Source organism: Cyprinodon tularosa, unplaced genomic scaffold, assembly GCF_016077235.1.
Source record: "Cyprinodon tularosa strain WSP-4 unplaced genomic scaffold, ASM1607723v1 ctg1185, whole genome shotgun sequence".
Lineage (NCBI taxonomy): Eukaryota > Metazoa > Chordata > Actinopteri > Cyprinodontiformes > Cyprinodontidae > Cyprinodon > Cyprinodon tularosa.
The window spans coordinates 188,401-212,254 of record NW_024037987.1 but is presented as its reverse complement, the minus strand read 5'-3'; the positions used below and the strand labels follow the sequence as shown (position 1 = coordinate 212,254).

General features: G+C 39.0%; 2 protein-coding genes across 3 annotated transcripts; both read left to right on the top strand.

Moving 5' to 3' along the window:
• The first annotated feature begins 323 nt into the window (after window positions 1-323).
• Window positions 324-7,125, top strand: bdh2 (3-hydroxybutyrate dehydrogenase, type 2). Its single transcript, XM_038268083.1, has 9 exons — window positions 324-443; window positions 1,154-1,232; window positions 5,064-5,160; window positions 5,480-5,588; window positions 5,915-5,975; window positions 6,131-6,244; window positions 6,570-6,628; window positions 6,749-6,841; window positions 6,997-7,125. The coding sequence occupies exons 1-9, from the start codon at window positions 372-374 to the stop codon at window positions 7,048-7,050; spliced, it is 738 nt and encodes a 245-aa protein (XP_038124011.1). The 5' UTR covers window positions 324-371; the 3' UTR covers window positions 7,051-7,125.
• A 545-nt stretch (window positions 7,126-7,670) lies between these two features.
• Window positions 7,671-22,861, top strand: si:dkey-162b23.4 (sodium/hydrogen exchanger 9B2). Of its 2 annotated transcripts, none has more exons than XM_038268073.1 (13): window positions 7,671-7,827; window positions 9,401-9,660; window positions 9,910-10,111; window positions 10,366-10,536; window positions 13,279-13,421; window positions 14,079-14,206; window positions 14,916-15,091; window positions 17,661-17,767; window positions 19,887-20,036; window positions 20,206-20,314; window positions 21,477-21,613; window positions 21,800-21,983; window positions 22,320-22,861. In XM_038268073.1, exons 2-13 carry the CDS (start codon window positions 9,514-9,516, stop codon window positions 22,379-22,381), a joined length of 1,716 nt encoding a protein of 571 aa, XP_038124001.1. In that variant the 5' UTR covers window positions 7,671-7,827; window positions 9,401-9,513; the 3' UTR covers window positions 22,382-22,861. The 2 variants fall into 2 exon arrangements, with proteins under 2 accessions (XP_038124001.1, XP_038123993.1); XM_038268065.1 differs by having other exon boundaries at window positions 21,800-22,022.
• The last annotated feature ends 993 nt before the right edge of the window (window positions 22,862-23,854 follow it).

The window sequence follows — 23,854 nt, the reverse complement described above, 5'->3', positions numbered from 1 at the left end:
TGTGCAGCTTTTAAGATGAGTTTCTTTCTGCCATTTTAGTGCCAAATAATTCTACCCTACAAAAATCTTCAGATGATTCAATTGTTTTCTGCAGTTTGAAGTTTCTGATGACTTCCTATCACATTTTCATATGTTCTGCAGTTAATTTCAGCTTTATTCATTCAGCAAAAGCATTCCCACTTGCTGTTTCTCCGAAACAGCTTTTTCTAGTTAAAAGTAAAACTCTACAACTTTAAACAATATCTAATGCATCACAGACAACATAGATAATTAGTGATCCAGTGGCTTGAAATAACAGTTATCACCATAATGAGCTTATTTCTGATCAATACTCCGCTTTTGTTTGACTTCTCTTTTCCACAGTGAAAAGTATGGGCCGCCTTGATGGGAAGGTGATTGTATTGTCTGCCGCCGCACAGGGGATTGGACGTGCTGCTGCAATAGTAAAGTGCTTTAATAATGAATTAACTGATAATGTGTTATCTTTGTTTTGGAAAGCTGTTCTAACACTGAAGTTTTTTTTTTAAAAGACTGAATTCCTGAAAACAAACTGGTTTCAATTGAGCTCATTTAATGTCACTGGGCTATAAATGACTGTGTTCTAACATCAATTCCTTAGATAACATAAACATCTTACACTACCCAAAGTGGTAACAAAATGCTTGAATACTCAAACCAATGGTGTCTGAAGATGTGTTCATGTGTGTTATGTTTAAGAATGTTGTTTATTTGTATTTAAATGGAGTATTATTGTCAATATTATGTGGTTTCGGTTAATTAGAGTCAGCTTCCCTAGATACAAACATTTAGTATGCAGGTTGGTAACACTTTTAATATATACTATTCAAGATAGATCTGGTTAGAAATTGTTATTTTTGCTTCTTATTAATTGATTGTGGATCTCGTTTTTAAGGTAGAAATATCAGCCTTTTCTCATAAGCTCTCACTATACAAAAAAATTACTGTTCAACGATCAAACTTGATATAACTAAACATGATCCGAAATGAAAAATATACTGACTTGGTTGGGTGCATTCTACAGATTCTCTGAAAACATCTACTGAAATATGAATAAAAGGCCAGGAGATGTGCAAACCTTGATCTGCTAAAAACTGATTGGAGATTTTGTTTTTATTTTATGTTTTATATACAGGCATTTGCAAAAGAAGGAGCTCTAGTCACAGCAACAGATATAAATGGAGAGAAACTCAAGGAACTAGAGGCATTCAAAGGTGAGATATTTCTGTTGGTTTGTTGCTGCCATCTGCTGGGAAAGGAGTAGAATAGAGTAATACAGACTGAAACCATAATCCCCAGCCATTTCTTTGTAAAGTTAATTTTTTAAGACTTTGTAGTCTTACTACCTTTTTAAATGAGTAGTTTTTAACAAGGTTTGTTGTAGTTGCTTATTTTAGGTATCTGATCAAATAACCATCCGAGTTAGTGGCACACTTCAACCCAGCATTGCTTATTCAAAAAGTGCAACAGTTGAAGGTGTCTGTTCTTGTCAGTCTCAATGTGTGGAGACTGACGTAACAGACAGGCTAGCATGCAGTTTTTCCAAAAATAAGTTTCCAAAAATTAAGCCAACAAAAGATTGTAAGGGGTTGATTCCATAGGTGTGGGCCAGCCATTGGTAGCATGAACTAGAGACCATACTCAATGCCATCTTAGGTGGTTGCTAGGTCCCACACGAACAGCATGCAAAGAACTTACCCTCAAAATTATAGCATTTTATGTAGGGATAGTGTATGATGTGATGCTGAGAAGAATAAGTGTACCTGTATGTGAAGAACCTAGAGCTCAATGCAGATGCGTTGAAAAACGAAGAAGAGGCTGAGCTATCTAGAGCTCCAGCCCTGAGGACCACTGAGGTATAACCATCTAGCCTGGTGGTCTTAGTCCCAAAAGTAAACCAGAAAGCCGGGGTGCTGAAAGAGTTTAAAATGATTAGGGAGATAGGGCCGGATCTATCAAAGGTTTGCGTGTTTAAAAATGTGAGCTATTTCACTGCGCACGCTAAAAAATTTACAAACTGATCTATCAACAGCGTGCTAAAAGGATTTGGTCTTTAAAACGTGCTAAATAGCGCCTCTTATCCGTTTAGTACTTTTTCTGCAATGAAAATGCAATATGGGGCGTTTACACGCAAAAGTGCGTCTTGTGGGAGGAGAACATGTAAATATATGAATTTAGCACTCGCAAAGTGATTTATTAAACCTGAAAGCAATTTTGCTAACGGTATCTGACTCTATATTTAACACGTTTCAAAAGAAGGTGCAAATGGTCTGTATGCGTAATTGCGCACACATGGCAGCGGTTATTGTCGCAAGAAGGAGACATCGAAATGAAGCAAGGAGACGCAGAGAACGCATTTTTTCAGTCCGTGTGAATATTTTTGGAATGAACGAGGAAACGATCATCAAAACATTTCGTTAATCCAGCATTGACATTTTGGAGCTGTTGGGGGAACTCCGAATGGATTTAGAGCCAGCCACAAGGAGGACCCACGCAATACCAGATATCACAAAACTCCTTGCAACATTGGATCTCCCAATCTAGTTTTTCAGAAGTGATGTCTGACGTTCTAAATGCCATGTCGCCCTGACGCCCTAACGGAGAAACCAGACCTCCCTCCTGTGCCTGTGGAGCAACATGCCAATGATGCGGGGATGTGTACGCGCAGTAATCTCATCCACAGTCACTTCTTGTGAGCCATTTGGTATGTGCATTTTTCTACAGGCCAATACAAAACACCAGTTTTTTGTTTTTTTTTACTGCAGTGAAGTAGAAATTCAGCCACATACCACCTTAGGGAATAAAGGTTGCCAAAGTTTTTTCTTTATATATATATATATCTCTATATACACTATATTGCCAAAAGTATTTGCTCACCCATCCAAATTATTGGAATCAGGTGTTCCAATCACTTCCATGGCCACAGGTGTATAAATTCAAGCACCTAGGCATGCAGACTGTTTTTACAAACATTTGTGAAAGAATGGGTCGCTCTCAGGAGCTCAGTGAATTCCAGCGTGGAACTGTGATAGGATGCCACCTGTGCAACAAATCCAGTCGTGAAATTTCCTCGCTCCTAAATATTCCACAGTCAACTGTCAGCTGTATTATAAGAAAATGGAAGTGTTTGGGAACGACAGCAACTCAGCCACGAAGTGGTAGGCCACGTAAACTGACGGAGCGGGGTCAGCGGATGCTGACGCGCATAGTGCGAAGAGGTCGCCAACTTTCTGCAGAGTCAATCACTACAGACCTCCAAACTTCATGTGGCCTTCAGATTAGCTCAAGAACAGTGCGCAGAGAGCTTCATGGAATGGGTTTCCATGGTCGAGCAGCTGCATCCAAGCCATACATCACCAAGTGCAATGCAAAGCGTCGGATGCGGTGGTGTAAAGCACGCCGCCACTGGACTCTAGAGCAGTGGAGACGCGTTCTCTGGAGTGACGAATCGCGCTTCTCCATCTGGCAATCTGATGGACGGGTCTGGGTTTGGCGGTTGCCAGGAGAACGGTACTTGTCTGACTGCATTGTGCCAAGTGTAAAGTTTGGTGGAGGGGGGATTATGGTGTGGGGTTGTTTTTCAGGAGCTGGGCTTGGCCCCTTAGTTCCAGTGAAAGGAACTCTGAATGCTTCAGCATACCAAGACATTTTGGACAATTCCATGCTCCCAACTTTGTGGGAACAGTTTGGAGCTGGCCCCTTCCTCTTCCAACATGACTGTGCACCAGTGCACAAAGCAAGGTCCATAAAGACATGGATGACAGAGTCTGGTGTGGATGAACTTGACTGGCCTGCACAGAGTCCTGACCTCAACCCGATAGAACACCTTTGGGATGAATTAGAGCGGAGACTGAGAGCCAGGCCTTCTCGTCCAACATCAGTGTGCGACCTCACAAATGCGCTTCTGGAAGAATGGTCAAAAATTCCCATAAACACACTCCTAAACCTTGTGGACAGCCTTCCCAGAAGAGTTGAAGCTGTTCTAGCTGCAAAGGGTGGACCGACGTCATATTGAACCCTATGGATTAGGAACGGGATGTCACTTAAGCTCATATGTGAGTCAAGGCAGGTGAGCAAATACTTTTGGCAATATAGTGTATATGTATATATATATATATATATATATATATTTTTTTTTTTTTTGTTGGGGGTCACTGTAAGATTTAAATTTCTAAATGCACTAGTTTGTACAAACTACAAACTACTTTGCCGCAAACCACAAAACGGGCAAAACCATCATTTAAATAGGGCGTCTCCAACAGTTTTGCACCTGCCACCAGTTACGCAATCACTCTTGTTAAATCACCTGCAAACCATGGTTCAGCCCCTTGCGCAAAATTCCAGTTTGCGAGCGCAAATTACTGCACGCAAAATTAGTTCTTGATAAATCCGGCCCTTAGTTTCACTTTGCAAATCAGGTGAAGAAATGGAAACTAACTCAGGTGAAACTGGCGTGTGTTTGATCAGTTGAGTAGCAATGAAGAAGCCAAAAGACTGTGGAAGGGACAGGTGACCGGGGATCCTGTAAGGAAAGATAAGAAAGAACTTGAGCGCTATGACTGATGAGTCCTAGATGAGGTGGATGAAGAGGAATCCTGCATCAAAAGGAATAAAGAGTGTCTGAATAAGGGTCAGACCTTTACGGCTGGCACCATCAAGATGCCTCAAGGCTTTGCAAGTTTATCCAGAATAGAGAAGGTGACTTCAACTACAAAAGGCTGCCAGTGAGACAAACCAATATCGCAAAAATAAAGTACGGGGTGCAGAGCTATGATCTAAAAAGGAAGTTCTATGAGGATAGAAGAAAGCAGGAATATACAGAGGGTCCCAGAAAAGTAAGTAGGCCAGCTCCAACGACATCAGCAGGGTAGCAGAGTCAGGGTGGAGGATAAAATCTACACAACTGTATTTAGTAGGCACCAGGGCTGAGGTGTCTGACCCGCAAGACCTAGAAACAGCACCATCCAACTCTGCCTACTAACATGAATTAATATAAAAGTATATTTGAACAACTTTCCTTGCTAATTCTTTATATTTCTGACCAGGTATCAAGACTAAAATGGTGGATGTGACAAAAAAGGATCAAGTGGAAGCCCTGGCCAAAGAACATGAACACATTGATGTGCTGTTTAATGTTGCAGGGTACATTACCTTTCCTGTGATGTTGATTAGTGGACATATTTTAAGAGTAGAGACCAAATCTACCTTATCTCCACTGATAGCTTATCTACATGTCTCCTGAGCTATGCTTCCAACAGCTTCCACTACAACCTTCATTTGACCTTTTGTCAATCTTCTTTCCAAATACCTGATGTCACCTTTAAAGTAGTTATATTCTCTTAGAGAAAATATGACTTTTAATCAGGTCGGTGCACTATATTTCGATGTTATGGTTACAGCTTCACTAGTGAGACAAAAGGAACATTTCTATGGCGAGTTATTTATGGTGGCCTTTTTCCAGGTTCGTCCACCATGGCAACATCTTGGACTGTGAAGAAGCTGACTGGGACTTCACCATGAATGTCAATGTGCGCAGCATGTATCTCATGTGCAAAGCTTTCTTGCCTAAGGTGACTCTTCTTCATACTAAAATGTTCTTAACACAGCTTACTTCTTTGCTGAACGAATAATGAGGTAAAATGCTGACATATGCTTTTAAAGATGTTCTCAATCTTTGTGAGGATTAATTGTATTACTGTGAGCCTGTGACATGATGAACTTTGACTGTCCAGGCACTAATCCAGCAACTAATCCAGTCACTGTATTAGCCTCAAACCAAATAAACTGGCATCTTGTCTGCATTTTTTTTTCTCGAATTGAAGCACATTTGTTTTCTTTAAAAAGGCCACCTATCTGTTATAGTTTATTAATAGATATTTTTTGTTTGTCCCTTTAGATGTTGGAAAAAAAAGCAGGAAACATTATTAACATGGCTTCTGTTGCTTCAAGCATAAAAGGTAAAATAAGCTATATAATAAAACTATCCACATCGTAAAATATCAGAGCGATGTTATGCCACTGATATCTGACAATTGCTTTTTCTTATCTAAGCCTGTTTCTTTCTGTCTATGTGAGCACCCCAGTGTAAATGACGTTTGCTGTCTGGTCACAGGTGTGGTGAACCGCTGCGTCTACAGTACCTCCAAAGCTGCTGTGATTGGCCTCACCAAATCCATAGCTGCCGATTTCATTGAACAAGGCATTCGCTGCAATTGTGTCTGTCCTGGTCAGTAGTAGTCCAAATAAAATTTTTTATATCTTTATAAATTTTTGTTATCGTTATCACTCTTTTTATGTTATGCTATCTCAGTTGAGGACAAGTGAAACTGTGTTCTTAGAAATCCAGAGCATTTCCTGTGAAATCATACTTTATGCCCTTTTTATGTGTTCTGTGTTACCCACTCTTTGCTAGTAAGCACAATCTCATGCATATCTCTGGTGTTGTTCCTGCTGCAGACTCAACCTTATCTTTATAGTTAATATCCTACAGATAACACTTCATATAAGGAAACCTTTCAGTACAATGTCTGATATGCTGTGTTATATCTCAGGAACTGTTGATACTCCATCCTTGAGGGCTAGGATCCAGGCCCAGCCTGACCCTGAACAAGTATTGTAGACCTCTGACTTATATTTTTTCTTCGTTAAACCATTTTTTTACTTGGGTTTAGCAAGACGATACCCTGATGACTGGCTGTTAATTAATACCACAATTGTAATCCCTCCATAGGCTTACAAGGATTTTATGGCCCGACAAAAAACGGGCAGAATGTGCACTGCTGAAGAGGTGGCGCATCTCTGTTTGTACCTGGCCTCAGATGAGGTGAGACTTATCGAAAGAGTCATACTGAGTTATAGAATGAGGCTGTTGTCTCTCTACTTGTAAAAAAAAAACACCATTCTTTGGCAGTTAAACTTTAAGGTTTCCTGTGTGTAGAAATATAATTCACCTGTGGATTGTATCTTTGTCCTTCACAGTCGGCCTATGTCACTGGAACAGAGCAAATCATTGATGGAGGTTGGAGACTGTGAAGAACCTGTGGAGTTCTCATTATGATAGCACAGTAAATTCAAGAAGATCAAAATAAAGTCTGGATAATCAATCATAATATCTGCTATTATTGTTACACGCTTTGGGGGATGTAGTGAAATCCTATTTAATTTTAAAGTTTCATAGGTAATATTGTATTTTAAATAACACCAATCTTCTCAACTTTGATTCCTAACATGTCTGCTGCGTTCCTTGGTTTTCATGATGCTGTAGAGAGAGACTATAAAACCCAGATATAGTGGTCCTTTTAGACTTTTTTTGGGGATATCAAAGTAAAAATGGGCTGAACACAAACACTCAGCCTACATTTCGGATTTTTATTCATTTTTTCCAAATAAATTTTCATCCACACAATGGTATTTTGCATCAAATATGTACAATATTGGTTTGTTGTCCATCAGAAATGGAAAAAACTACATTTCTTTCCTTAGAATAAAAATGATTTCTTAAAGCAGCCTTTTAGTACGTTATATTAAAAAAATGCTGATATAAAAACAACAGTATTACATATAAATAGAAATGTCAGCATAAGAATCTGCCATTCTGTTTGCTTTTTTATAAAACATTAATGTAAATGTAGAAGAAGGAATGGTTTTGTCTCCCACTCCCTCACCTCCAAGCTGGGTTTGCACTATATATACAGTATCTGCCTTTCTATCTCTAATCCGCCTCATTCGCAGCACCCAGCTGCTGTTTGTCTCACTGTTCTACTACAGACGCTGTCAGTCTGCGAGCCATGGCTGTATTTACAATATGAGGTGAGCTGTTTCTCCTCTGCACTATGCTTATTTACAGGGTCCAGACAGACACAACGGAGGGGAATCTCCATAACTTTAAAAAACATTTAACGGAGAGAGGAGATACCTTTTTAAAGCTTAATGGATTAGCTTTACTTTCTGAAACTATGGCTAATGGGATCGGTATTTGCAATGTGAGTTTTTGTTTGTTTTTCTACACATGGACGCACGTTTTAGGACGTTTTAGTGACGCTGTGTTGCCTTGAAATGGGAAATGAAGTGAGCCACTTTATACTCAACTACCACATCAGATATAACGGGATCAATATATGGCCGTTAATATCAACCCGATCGAGATCTAAACGCTTCAAAACCACACAGTAGCCTTTATTCTGACACCACTACGAGCACTAATAACCGTCACACCAAACCTGTCCCTAATGGGCTAGCATGCTAATGATATATATTGTTTCCGGTTGCTGTCTGTTATTTACCCGCTGACTGCTAATGCTAGCTTGGTGTGCCATATGGTCAAGCTGTAAGCATTGATTAGTGCGGTTTATTCACAATTGGATTAACCAACGTCTGTTGCCTTTAACAGCTATGAAAACAGAGTAGTAGTCAGCTTGTACTAGTAGAACCGTTGCTGCTTAAAGGTTGATTTATGCCGGGTGTTAAAGTCACAGCTTTTATTAGGGTTCAATGGGGTAAATATCGTTAAGCGCAGACTGCAATTGCTTCTTGGGGACACCCCAAACACTGATACCTGGTGGACCAACTTCACGATTGTGGACTAGGAGGTCTCATTGCAGACGTAATGGTGCGAAAAATTCCTGTTATGCCCACTTAATAATAATAATATGATTGACCGAACCGTATTTATACCCCAACACATGGCAGATTTCTACATGATGGTGAGCCGTTTAAACACCACACCAATAGCAAAGCAGACAGCAGACATCCCAAGTTCCAGAAACTCATTTCAGGGAGACGCTTAACCACCCCTCGTAACTGTGTCATCATTCCTCACCATGGCCGCTTCTAGACAAGGGCCAACAGGGGCCAGTGCCCCTGTAGATCATATCCTGGCCCCTGTACTGAAGACATAATACTAAAAGAAATTCTAATGATGATATGTGCTGCAACAGACATGGTTACTGATAGGTCCTGTGGATGTGCTTCATTTTCTGATTTACAAATTATTCAAAAACAGTAAAGTGATAGATTCATTGGTATTGAGATAGGATCCCAGTTTTTATCCGCTAACACATTTTATGTTACCACATAAAAAAAAGCTTTTTCTTGGGTTTTAATTAAAATGTTCAATCAGAGATGCAGAGATTATTTTTTATTTTGAATAAATCATGATTCGTCACAAAAATTGCTTAAACGCTGAACATTAAATGTTCTCTTGGTAAGAAAAAAAAAACTGTAGCTAAAGTTGAATATCATAGGAAAGCCTTCTAATGACTTTAATGTTAATAATAAAACCTGGCTTAACACTAAACCTTTGATATGTCTCTTTCTACACCTCTTTACTAATTTCTCTTTTCTCATTTTTTTTCTGCTTATAAAACCTGAACTGTTTTTAAAGGAGCTTGAGATGAGAGGCTGGACGCTCAGAAGTGAGGGAAACTCAAATGGCTGGGCTCTACAGACAGTTTAACCTGCTGTAATAAAGAAGCAACAGAATCGGAAAACAATAGAATGGAGGAAACACCTCAGAAACCTGCAAAAGCAGAACCAAGCCCCACACACAGTCCAGCATCCAGCCCAGTTCCCAGTAGAGCACCCAGTCCAGTTCCCAGCCCTCTGCTGGAACGAATTGCTCTTCCTACCCCGAATCATGTAGAGGTAAAGTACTGGACTCCATGTTTTTTGTCAGAGGGAGACTTCTTTAGGGAACCTCCTATTTTTAATAACATATTAACATGTTCTAATACATTCATTCTGATGTAAATACTGGATCATAAACCATTTTTATGCAATGGTGACTTCTTTAAACATCGAAATTCCACATTTTGACAAAGTCAGTGTATGTCTAGAGTCTAGCTGGAATCGTATTGACATTGTTTTCTCTATGTTTTGATTCCTCATTTAAAGCATCTAAATATAGGCCAGGTCCAGGTGGTGGTGCGCCGCTGCTCGACTCCTAACCTAACAGAGGAGACCACCTATTTTATTCCACGCAACCCTGTGGTGGACGCTGGCACTAACACGGACCCGCCAGTGGTCTGTTGTCCGCTGCTCCGCAGAATTTGCCCTTGTCCGCCACGAGGGGTCCCCGCTTCTATTATTACCAAAGGTAACCAAGAGGTAGTCTTTGGTGTTTTGTCATTTATTTTAATTTTTTTGCACGTGTGCAAATAACTAGAAACATGTAATTGGAATTACCAGTGCAGGGTAGTTATATTTAGATGTGAAACTAAATTTAAAAAGCTCTAAATTGGGTTAAATTATCAGAGTGTTTTATTATTTCCTCTGATAAAAAAAACAAAAAAACATGTAAGTCTTGCTGACTGGTTGCAACATGATGTTTGTCTTGTCTTCCCTCTACAGTTCTTTTGGCAGCTGTGTTCTTTGGCGTAGTTTGGTCCATCACTGAGGACGAATGTCGTCCAGGAGGGAACCTGTTTGGCATCACCGTACTCTTCATCTGTGCGCTTATTGGTGGCAAAGTAGTTGCCCTCATCCGTCTGCCTAAACTTCCACCTTTTCCACCACTTCTTGGTAAGGCAGACGTGTTTACATTGAGGCACTGATTTCATTACATTACATTAGTTTTGTTTAGAGTAAAGCTAAAAATAAGTAACTGGTTCTTCTTTAACCCCGGAATAGCAATTTTTAATAGGGAGGTTTTTGTTCATATAATAATTCATAAAAAAATATTCTTCCAAATTACATTTAAAATCCAATCACCTATAAAATTCCAGTCTTAAAAAAAAAAAAGAAAGTTTTTACAAAAACAGCAGGTTGTACCCAAAATAATAAGATTCAATTTGCCCCGCAACACCTAGATGTACATCATGTAATAAGATTTTTTTTTGTCCAATGAGATCCTTTTTGAAAAGAATAATAGTAATGTTCAATTTTTTTATGGGGTTAAAAAAAACTTGTTTAATTTGTTAGATCAAGTTGTATGATCTTTTTTTACATTTGTGAGTCCTTAATTGTAGCTGGATGTCAAGGCCTCATGGACATTTCCTGTCCATGTTGGGAGCAAAGGTTACATCACATTGTGTGTGAGAGAAGAATACTGGATTTCTTTTACTTTTATACTTCTTTTATACTAAAACTGCTAAAATGATTACACAGGCTACATTTAGACAGTTATTTTTTTATTTCATTAGCCGTTTGCACTGTCAGCAGTAGTGCATACTGTATATCTTTGACGACTGCTGCTTTCTGAAACAGGGGAGGCTCAATTGTGTTAATTAAATCCAGACCTTATGTATTACATCAAGAAATGTTGAAACACATAAACACATTACTATAACAGTTGAAAATGGCTGTTGTGAAAAGCTCTGAAATAATAAACTCCAGAACCTACAGCAAGAGTTTAACACAAGATGAGTGTTGACTGAATGATCACTTTACCTTTTTAACTCATCAGGAAGACATCTTGCTGTTTAGCCACTGTCAATCAAAAATCCTTAAATATGTTGGCCAATCAGCATCGAGCAGCCAGCTTCATGACCTGCCCCTGTTCCATAGACCCCTAGGAGGTTTAGCTTCTCTAAAAATGACATATTTTGCCGTGTTATCCAATCAGGGCTCTACTTTCCACTGCTTACCTCAATAGACAGAGGCTCAAACCTCACCAGGGATTTCTCATAGAGACTGACAGGCAGCGTCCTGCTGCTCCAGAGCGGAGGGGAGACTGTGTCTAAGAGCAGAATAAACAGCTGATTAATGAGAAGCATACTCATAAGATCAGCCGCATTTTAGCTTGTATTTAATGCAGTTTTTTGACTACATTGATGAAGTTTGACAATGCATATTTTAGCATTAATTATTACTAAATTTACAGGGGACGTTTAGCCTCCTTAGTATTCAATGAAATATCGACATTGCTGTATACATAGCAGTGGTAGTCGAGTTGTATAAAAAAAAAAGAAGGGGGATGGTGGAATTATTTTTTATTTTTTTGGAAGTATACATAGTCTACCGTAATTAATATATTCTATTATCCTAAAGCAATATGCATGGTATGGTTATTACATGTCACTTATGCTAGTCATTGACCTTGACCAAGGCACCTTACAGTAGAACTGCAGTCAGTCCCTGGACTGGCATGGCTATCACTGCCCCTACATAGTTAGGGACAAATTGCCTACTGGGATCAGCTTCATAGTCATGGTAGGTCACTTCTTTGATTTTACTTTGGAAAATAATTTGGCAATGAATCTATTAAGATATGGAACAAAACATTGCAAAAGAATATCTGAATTCTTTTCAGTCAAGTATTTTTTTAAATTCAAATTCAATTAGTTAAATTGAAACAGCTGAAATACTTTTCAAAATCTGAAAAAAAACTGCTTACAAATTCAAATACATTCAAATTAGCCTGAAAATGAAATAAGCCTTTATAAAATCTAATGATTTTATTCACCTTTCAAATTCTATTGGCTAATTTGAAGTAAGCTAGGCTACATGCTGGCAAAGAATGAGTTAATACTATTTAACAGGTCCGTGGAGCTAAGCTATTTACCATCAATCGGACAACTGGCATTCTGCAAGTCACACGAGGGACCTTGCAGTCAGATGTCAACATTCAATTCATTTATGACCATTGGCCAGACATTTACGTCACATTTGGCAGTTCTTTCAAGATAATTATCAAATATTTTATGTATTAAATTGCTTAAATAAAATTCATTGTTCTCAACTCACACCCATTGATGAGAAAATGGATGGAAATATGAATGAAAAGGGACATTTCAAACATATTCTTATTGTTTTCATATTTCTTATACATGGATGCCTTAAAATTGATAGTTTTGGTGTTCAGATAAATTTGAATTAATAGGATTTTAGTTGTATGGAGACATGTTTCAGTGGATGTGCTATAGTCAGTGAACGGTGAATAGATTCTTTGCTAAATGGATGCCAATTCCTGATTTTGCTATCAACACCATTCTAGATCATTTCTGACACTTTATTTGTTAAACTTAGAAACTGGAACCTGCCAAAGATTCAATATATTTAGCTTAGATTAAATCATTGCATTCATATTGTTTTTATCTGACAGTAACCCTACATTAAACCAGATACATTGATATAGATTGTACTTTATAAATATCTGAATCTTTTTATCTAACTTTTTCCATCTAGCTACATAAACATTGAGTCATTTCACATGCTCCGTGTGAAAGACAATCCGCAAAAAAAAAAAAAAAAAACGAAAAGAAAAACTGTTTTTGTTGTTGAAACATATCTTTTTTCCTTATTCTCACTGTCTCTTGGCTGCAGGTATGCTGCTGATGGGCTTCCTGCTGAGGAACATCCCAGTTGTAACAGATGGGGTTTACATAAACGTCAGGTGGTCATCTTCCCTGAGAAACATTGCTCTGGCTGTCATCCTGGCCAGAGCCGGCCTGGGGTTGGATCCCAAGGTATGACTTATGTATATAGGGAAGTTAGTTAGAAGAACTCGGATTGGTTTAACACTATAATTCTAAAACTTGGTTTTCTTACACCCACAAACTCTCAGAAACAAAGGGTCCTTCAACAACTGCTGACTAAAAGTTATTTCCTCAGATTAATTAGGTTATTTAGTTGTTGTTTTTTTATTTTCTCTTAAATAACAATGTGCAGTTTTTGGTTTGGTTTGTAATTTACTTTAGAAAATCCTTAATATTTTGTCAAGTAATGTCGAATCTTCTTAAACAATGTTGTTCTCGCCATATTAGCCTATTAATGCTTTCTGTAGAAAAGCTGAATGACCGCTTATACAGTAGTAGCTATTCAAAATTTCCTCATTTTCCTTGATTGGCCCTTGGCTGGTCCCTTAAGATTCCTTATTTAAACACCAGTCTTTTTACAGAAATATTCTTTCTGTCATGATTTGTGGACATTATCATCTAAAGAGAAGTGCCTTCTCCTGGTCAGACCCTGTAATTCAGTGAAATTGTGGAGTCAGATTAAAAAAATATACGTGCCCAGGAGAAGGAGGGGGTCACGCCAGTGGCTGGCCATTGGCCATTTTGAATGGCTGCTACTGTAATATCCACACATCTAATGTCATCTAACATGTATGTTTCTACTACCAGGCTCTGAGGAAACTCAAATCCGTTTGTGTTCGCGTAGCAGCGGGACCCTGCTTGATCGAGGCCTCAACTACAGCTCTCATTTCTCACTTCCTCATGCACTTGCCTTGGGCCTGGGGCTTCATTCTTGGGTAATGGAACACTTCACACTCTCCATGTTCATTTATGATCTCACATCTACATCTAAATGTTGCTTGTAAAACTGGAGTACAGTGCCTCTCAAAAGTAGTCCCTGCCATGTAAATAGCTGCAGCCATCTTTGTATCAACTATGCCTTTGCAGAGCACCTTTCACACAGCATCATTGTGCACCAACCATGTTTCAATGTTCATGATGAGTTCCAAGTGATTTGCAGTGTCAGCTTTCTGCCACATACTGTGTTTTTGCATGAAGCCAAGTAGATTTTGCATGAAGCCAAGTAGATCAAGTTACCTGAACTCCTGGTTACTTTTACACTAGTCGCCTTTTTTCTGAAAGAAAATGCCAGTGAAGTACAATGATTTCTGGGGTTTAAAACTTTAAAAGTATTAGTATTTTTCAAAGGTGCTATTCTTTAGAATCACCAACTAGTCTCCTGCTTAAGACTAACTTCAATACTCTTTTCTGATGTTGCAACTCTGGTTATTCTCAAAGACTGTGAAGGTTCCTCCTACTGTAGATTTCAGACTTTTTCCTTAAATCTGATGTCTGAAAAATGTCAAAGAACAATTTTGGTGGTCTGTCGCCTTCATTCACTGCTAGCATCTTTTCTTTGCATCCTGACAGTCCAGACTAGAATAGTGAAAACTTTTTATTTGTTACATGTTGGCAACAGTAAAGTAAATCAATGTTGTTTTGCAGCTTTGTTCTGGGTGCAGTGTCTCCTGCTGTGGTGGTGCCCTCCATGCTCCTGCTGCAGAAGGAAGGATACGGCGTGGAACAGGGCATCCCCACCCTGCTGATGGCTGCTGGAAGCTTTGACGACATTCTCGCCATTACAGGCTTTACCACATGCCTGGGCATGGCCTTCGCCACAGGTACTCCCTGTGTTTCCAGAGTAATATAATTCAGTCTTGTACTTTTGTGACTAAAAACTTGCATTTTCTCCAGGGAAGAAGCAGCAGGTTGGTCAACAATTAGAATAACATTAAAAAACATTAATGCTGGCTTGCAGTTTATCGGCTGCACAGTAGGAGGTGTAAGTGTGCAAATTATTCTCACTAGAACCTTTTCAGTGTATGTTTTTAAAAGCGAATTCATACATCCCAGAGTTAACTGCATATTTCAAAAAAAAAAAAAAAACCTTAAGTGAACTATTATTTTCTCCGATCAGGGTATCAATCCTGCTTGGAAGGAAGAAGTGTATTTCAAGAGAAATGGAAGCCACTGAATAAGACCAACTTGCATGTTTACGTTAAAATTCTGGTATTAGCTGAGTTTACAGATCTGAAGGCGAAACGACTGCTAGTCTATGGGATGAAGAGAATGGAAGGCCAATCATTTGGGCAGCAATGTCTCCAGAGGCATTTCACATGATATTTTGTGTGATCCGATTTGACAACCGTGATACCACAGATGGTCGAAGTGAAAAAGACTAACCAGCAGCAATCAGAGATGTATGGCATAAATGGGTTGAAATACTATCTTTGTTGTACAACCCTGGTCCCCAAGTCACTGTAAATAAGTGTCCATTCAGGGGCCACTGTGCATTCTGGAAATATATGCCCAACAAGCCAGCCAAGTAAATGCAAATGCCTTTATTCCCACAATGGAGATAGTCACTCTCTGCATTTGACCCATCCCTGTAAGGCATCAAAATAGTGCAGCCTGTGATACAAAATCTAGCTATGCTTGGAACATAAAGGTTGACACTGGAAAGCTACCTCATCTGATGAGAATCAGGGGATGCGTGTGGTGCTGGAGATGAGTGAAGGGCTGCAAGGTCATAACATCACATGCAACAACTTCTTTACGTGCTATTGCCTTGGGGATTAACGTCAGAAGAGAAAGCTGACCATGTTGGGAACACTCAGAAGAAATAAGCCAGAAATTCCCTGTGAAATTCTGAAGATGAAGAAAAGACCTCTGCTTTCCTCAATATTTGTTTTTACTGAGAAAGCAACAGTTGTTTCTTACTGCTCAAAGAGAAACAACAAAGATCTTGTAATGAACACAATGAAAAGACAAGAAGCTAGAATATTATGGACTGCAACTCCACCAAACGGGGGGTTGACAACCTGGACAAAGTCACAGCAACATAAAGCTGCCAGTGGTAATTTTTTTAAAACATTGTTTATGTCTGCTTGCAACACTTACATCCTGTGGACTGAAATTAATCAGTAAAGTAATACTGGCATATTGTATCAATGCCGGATATTCCAGGATGAACTGGGAAAAGCAGAGCCGAACTAGGCCAGTAGATCCTGTACAGCTGCAGCTGAAAGAGTCTAGTTTGTGCTATCCAACTTATCTGCAGTGTATCCTGTGAATGCAGCTGCAAAAAAAAAAACTAAAAAGATGCCAGGTATGTCCTCCTCAAGAGTATAGCAAAACAAGCACCTCATGTGTGAAATGCAAGAAGCAGTTATTCAATTCAATTCAGTTTATTTATATAGCGCCAAATTCACAACACATGTCATCTCAAGGCACTTTACAGTTCAACCAGATCATACAGTCAAATTGATACAAAGTTTTCTATCTAAGGAATACCAGTTGATTGCATTGACTCCTTGACTCAAATACAATCCCTCACACTAAGCATGCTTGTAGCGACAGTGGAGAGGAAAAACTCCCTTTTAACAGGAAGAAACCTTCAGCAGAACCAGGCTCAGTGTGAGCGGCCATCTGCCGGGGCCGACTGGGGTTCAAGGAGACAGAAGCAGAGATACAAAAAGCAGCTGTAAAAGGCGGCCCCGTCCATGAAACACACAGCCAGGCAGACGAGCTCCAAGGCAGCTTCCATGCCAGAGGATGAAGAGGGCACATCCACCCAGCCACGGCCAGAGAAACAGGACCACACCTGAAGACAGGCCGATCTCCAACATCTACAAACAAGGGTGTTGATGGAAGCAGCACAGCTGATGTTTCTTTCCTGGATGACGTCACAGCCAAACAGGAACAGACGAGGCAAAGCTACTCTGAGGAAAAGCAGAGAGAGGAGAAGGTTAGAGATTGAACAAACAGATTCTGCAGAATAGGAGAACAGAGAGAGAATGAAGCAGAATGATGAAATGGGGGTCCCTATGTCCTCCAAAAGTCTAAGCCTATAGCAGCATAACTATAGAGATAGCTCAGGATATTCTGCCTATAATGTGGAGGACACTGAACATGTATAACATTACTTAAAAATGTTTAACCAAGCTGATCTGTAAAATAGTGCTTGAATACAAAATTAAATTGGGTGTCACTTATCAAAATATTTACCCAGTCAAAAATAAAAGATTTCTGACTGTCCTGATACAGTCATACAGTTATACGTTACTGGACAAAATGTCCCACAACATAATCAATATAATTTTTTCCCAACATAATTTAAGGGTTAACTTTTTATTAAGCAATTCATTATGTATATATATATAAAATTTATAAGCATCTTTTTCCTTCCAGATTCCGCTTGGTATAACCTGCTGCGAGGTGTCCTAGAGGTTGTAGGAGGGATGGTTGCTGGGATCCTCCTTGGCTTCCTTATTCAGTACTTTCCAAGTGTTGACCAGGTATGTAATCTGATGTTGATTTGCCTTTATTAAAGCGATACGTCAGGATTTATTAAAGAGCCTCTCTTAAAAGGTTGAATTTAACACCTTAAGCATAGTTAAAATACCAACTACTTTTGATAAAATATATGGCAACATCAAATTCTTTAAAAAATGTAACATATTTTTACAGCAGCCCTGAAATGCATTACAATCAGGTGGATGCAATTGGAGCCTCCTTCCTATGACTAATGGCAGGGCTCGCTGTTAACCATTACCCGATCGCCCGGGGCAAGTAGTTTTTTTTGTCGGGAGAGTACAAATTCATCGCATTTGCCCGCCGGGCAAGTGCAATGATCGCAAAAAAAATGATTTATCACTCAAAATTACTTTAAAATCACCGACATTCCCTGAAAACGACCCACAAGAGTTGCCGGCACCATCTTTGTTGTTTTTTACATATTCTCGCATGATTTGAAAAAGCGCCTGATTTTCTGCTAGATTGCATGATTCAGCTCTTGGGGAGAGAATTCTGCAGAGCAGCAGCTGGATGATCTATACTATAATACACGTTAGATTAAAAATGATCAGTCAGGGATTAGGAAAATAATAATAATAATTGTATGCGCACAGTGTAAATATTTCTATCATATGGCAGTCTTCTGTACAGTGGTCATACATTAAAAAATTTTCATAAAATTTTGTTCTCTTAGATATTGGAGAGGTGCAGTAAATGCAATGTTATAGAGCTAAACATGTTAAATTGGTGAGAAGTAGTAGTGTAAGTTTTTAAACTGTCAAGTTTTTTTTAGATTTTTAATATTACAATTTATATTTTTCCAAGCACACAACAGTTTAAAGCAAAGTTTAGTTTGAAAAGAATGTGCAGGAAGGATTGAAAAGCATGGTAACACGGTAATGTAGGCTTGAGTTCATTATCTGACACATGCATATACACACGAGGAACCTGTAAATATTACTGAAAAGCATTTAAAAAACAAAAATGTTTCATTGATATATATACAAAAATGAATATTAGGAACTATATTTATCAAACATTATACCGGGCAAGTAAAAATTGTTTCTGGGCAAATGAAATGTGAAATGTAAAAATCCTTAACGTCAACCCCTGAATGGGTTCAAAAAGTAAGGGAATTGTATAAAATGGAAAAGATGAGCTACTCATTAAGACTTCAAAAAACCAGCTTCTGCTGGGGGCCAGCAGAAGCTATGTTGATGTAAATAAGCCCAACAAGTTTGTCTCTTGGCATATGGTGTTTAGCTATTCCGCCCAAAGTGTATCCTTATTTTAGGGTTTTAGGATGCTGTCCCCTACAAATGTGAGGCTGAGATCATAAGATATCGAGCTAAGATGTTTATTTTATGGAAAACTTTATATTGTCAACATTTGTGTTATGTACCATTGATGTATGGCTGTTTCTGTAAAAAAATAATAAAAGTAAAAAATGTAACATAAAGGCTGGTTTTAGATTATTATGTTTGGTGTATGGTAAGCCGTGCTAGCCACACACTGTGTAGGACTAAGGCAAATCCAGGCTTTGTCTCAGATAAAATGCAAGGTTTAAGTATAATGCATTCATTTTTGCCTCAACTTAGATAACAGAGACATTTGGAAACATGAAAGGTTGCAAATTTTGAAATGTATACTAAGAGTTTTATCAACTTGTTATCTATGCAGGTACCTGGCATTATGGGGCTCCATCTGATCAGTATTATACCAAACTGAGACTCCATAAGATTTATCGTAATCTGGTCAAATGTGAACTGTTTATAACTATGGTAGAACCTCACCTAAAAATCTATGCCTTAGTTTTTTCTGATTATCCTCTCATCACTTAGCAGAGTAGTTTGTAAGACATCATGTGAAGAGCCAATAACAGCTCAGTAAACTGTTTTTGACAAGAGCATTTAACACACATTAACAGATATATAGTAGTAACATCTAACAGTAGTGAAGCACTAATGTTCACGTTTCATGATGATTCGGAGTTTATAATAAACTGCTTCATGTAAATATTTAATCTTGGAGAAAGTACATTTGATCTCTTATGAGATAAATGCTGCTAGAATTCAGTCTACTGCTCTTTTTTATTTTTATTTCTAACTTTCTCTGTTGTAGAAGCACCTAGTGATGAAGCGTTCCTTCCTGGTTCTGGGTTTGTCCGTCTTTGCTGTGTTTGGCAGTGGAGTGGTGGGCTTTCCAGGCTCGGGGGGTCTCTGTACCCTAGTGTTAGCATTCCTGGCTGGCCTTGGCTGGGGAGCAGAGAAGGTAAGAGAATGAGCGCGCCATAGTCATTTGCAAAGCCAATTTACCGCTCTTAGTTTGCAAGGACACACAGCCATAGTGTAACAAACATGCTCTTTACTTGTTATTTAATAATGATTGTTTTTGCTGTATCCTAAACTTAATTGTTTTATTCCTTCTTTATACCGTAAAGGCCCGTGTGGAGGAAGTGGTTGGGTGGGCGTGGGACGTGTTTCAGCCCCTGCTGTTCGGACTGATAGGAGCCGAGATTCGAGTCTCTGAGCTGGAGGGGCATGCAGTTGGTGAGACGGATACACAAAGCCTTCATAGTAACAGTGTCATCATAGTGAAAAATTCAAATGTGACTGTATGAATGTATGTAAATATATTTGCTTAACCAAACAAGCCAGGAGAGATGCCAGCACTCTCTCAAGTCCTGAAAAATATTAATACGGATGTGCGGTCGACACTGCCGTCCCTCACACCCGGTATCTTTTTTTTTAGATCTCCTGTTGTTGTTTTTTTTTTTAAATAAATGTAAAATATGTTATGTAAGCATAAATCAATCATACTCCCATTATTTGTAATTTATTTCTAATTGAAACTATAAACCTCAATGTGTTTTGTTGGAATTTTTATATGATGACGCATAAAACAAAACTTCCATGTAGCTGCATAGAGCCTGAGATCAGTGCAGAGATTCATCAAAATACAACTAGAGCTATGATGGAACAGCTCACCTCAAAGCGTGTTGTGTTGGAGGCATAAATACAGCTGTAGCAGAACCTGCAGCGGATGCTGCAAAGTGTCTTTCCAGAGGGCAGCAGGGAGAACACTCCATGGTGGGGGTGTGAGGGGTCACTGATGATGTTTATGATTACAGCTTTGGAAAATCTATAATTCTTTTTTTTTTTTTTTTCAGTATTCCACTTATTTGGCTTTCAGAGCCCAGAGTGACCAGCAATAGGTTTTTGTATTTAGATGTATTCTTATAACTGATAAACATTGAGCGTGTTATATTTTGTTTGTTGTGGAAAATGATTATTTCACAGCTTGAAGTTTGTTGCCCTTCATATTATCTGGTCGCCTCCCAGAAGGCTGATTGAAACAAAACCAATTTTTTGAAGGAAATATGTAATTTGTGATTTTATTATGAAGCTTTAATTGGGGTGTGGGGGATAAATAAATAGATTGGGTAGGGAAAAATGGAAAATTAGATTTTTAAGCCAGGTCTAAGTATTGACTTAGGTGGCTGAATAAAAGTTAACACTTTTTTTTTTATTTAAATAAAAAAGAAAAGGAAAACCATATAGAATTTCTCTCACAAGTATACACTACTATATGTTGATCTAACGTTTTAAACCCCAAAGAAATCCAGTGAAGTTAGTGGTGGCAATATGACAAAAAATGAAAGCTATCCAGAGGAGGTGTCCCTGTATAACTCATCTGTTTATGTCCTTACAGGTCTGGGTATAGCCTCCCTGCTCATCGCTCTCCTGGTTAGAGTGCTCTTCACCTATGTGTGTGTGTTAGGTGCGGGTTTCAATGTCAAGGAAAAAATCTTCATAGCTCTTGCATGGATGCCTAAAGCAACAGTTCAGGTGAGTCAGTGCTGGAATATGTCAGTAGGTTCTCATTGGAAGCCTTCCTTGTTGTGTGCTTCTGCAGACTTCATGGCATAAACGCATTAAAAATACAAGCACTGACATGGTTCCATTTTATTTATGACCTGGTGACATTTTGAGCTGTCAGCCATGAATCACAGCATTTCTTTGTGTCTTCCTCAGGCAGCAATAGGCTCCAAGGCTTTAGACATTGCCAGGAATGGGAATGACAAGGAGCTACAGAAGTACGGCATGGATGTGCTAACTGTTGCCGTGCTGTCCATCCTCCTCACAGCTCCTGTAGGTGCTCTGATTATCGGACTCTGTGGGCCTCGCCTCCTGCAGAAACCAAAAACCTCGGCCTGTGGTGAGCGAGTCAAACCCAATTTATCGACATTTTTCTTAGGTGGGTATACCCTGATATTGAAAAACTCAACTCGGCTCGGCAACCCTGTGTAACCCTGTTTTGCATAGCGACCTTCCAGTGGTAAATAGTAGCCTCCTACTTTTCATATTTCACCTTTGAAAAAAGCTGTGTTTGCGCATGCAGAATTTGCATAGCCTTAGATCCCTGTATCGCTCCTCGTTGCATCAACACATTGTAAATGTAAGCTGAGTTATATCTTTGTTGTTGATTTTATTTACTTTATGATAAAAAAAATGTGGCCTAAGCCATCTTTTCTCCTTTTTTTCCATCTCTCAGGTACTGCAGCAGGAGCTGAAGAGAACACTGAAACTCCCGTCACCTTTGAGAGTACACTCTGACATCCTGATCTAATAAACAAGACTCAAACCTCAGTTGTCTCAGCTGTTCTTCAGCCACTGAGTGGCTCAGCTGCTGACCAGTCTGTATTTATAGCAGCAGGTGGTTTCCAGGCCTCCAGCTGTGTGTGCGCTGTCATGCTGTATGAACTTTACACTACAGCTACTGCTGTGTCTTGCTTACAATGAACATTTATTTTGGTCGACTTTTTTAACATAAGGACATTTTTATAAAGAAGTTTTTTTTTCATGACATTTGAAAAATTCAGTGATACTTTTTTTTTTTTTTGCAAATTCAGTTTGCGTTTGGTATTATGTTCTTTTAGGAGCTACATGGGATTAAATATATCGTTATAGAAATAATGTTTGGATTAGCAGTCCAGAATCAATGTTTTTAGTTATATCGCATTAATTTTGATGATTTTTGATGTTTTCGTATGATTGTTAATAGCTGTTTTTTTTTATTATTATTTAGTTTACAAATACTAATTCAATTCAATTCAGTTTATTTATATAGCGCCAAATTCACAACACATGTCATCTCAAGGCACTTTACAGTTCAACCAGATCATACAGTCAAATCGATACAAAGTTTTCTATCTAAGGAAAACCAGTTGATTGCATCGAGTCATTGACTCAAATACAATCCCTCACACTAAGCATGCTTGTAGCGACAGTGGAGAGGAAAAACTCCCTTTTAACAGGAAGAAACCTCCAGCAGAACCAGGCTCAGTGTGAGCGGCCATCTGCCGAGGCCGACTGGGGTTCAAGGAGACAGAAGCAGAGATACAAAAAGCAGCTGTAAAAGGCGGCCCCGTCCAGGAAACACACAGCCAGGCAGACGAGCTCCAAGGCAGCTCCCATGTCAGAGGATGAAGAGAGCACATCCACTCAGTCACAGTCAGAGAAACAGGACCACACTGGAAAACAGGCCGATCTCCAACATCTATAAACAAGGGTGTTGATGGAAGCAGCACAGCTGATGTTTCTTTCCAGGATGACGTCACAGCCATACAGGAACAGACGAGGCAAAGCTACTCTTAGGAAAAGCAGAGAGAGCAGAAGGTTAGAGATTGAACTAACAGATTCTGCAGTTAGGAGAACAGAGAGAGAATGAAGCAGAATGATGAAATGGGGGTCCCTATGTCCTCCAAAAGTCTAAGCCTATAGCAGCATAACTATAGAGATAGCTCAGGATAATCTGAGCCACTCTAACTATAAGCTTTATCAAAAAGGAAAGTTTTAAGCCTAGCCTTAAAAGTAGACAGGGTGTCTGCCTCACGGACTAAAATTGGTAGTTGGTTCCACAGGAGAGGAGCCTGATAACTAAAAGATCTGCCTCCCATTCTACTTTTAGAAATTCTAGGAACCACTAGTAAACCTGCAGATTGAGAGCGAAGTGCTCTGTTAGGAACATAAGGAACAATCAGACCTCTGATGTAAGATGGAGCTTGGCCATTTAAGGCTTTATATGTG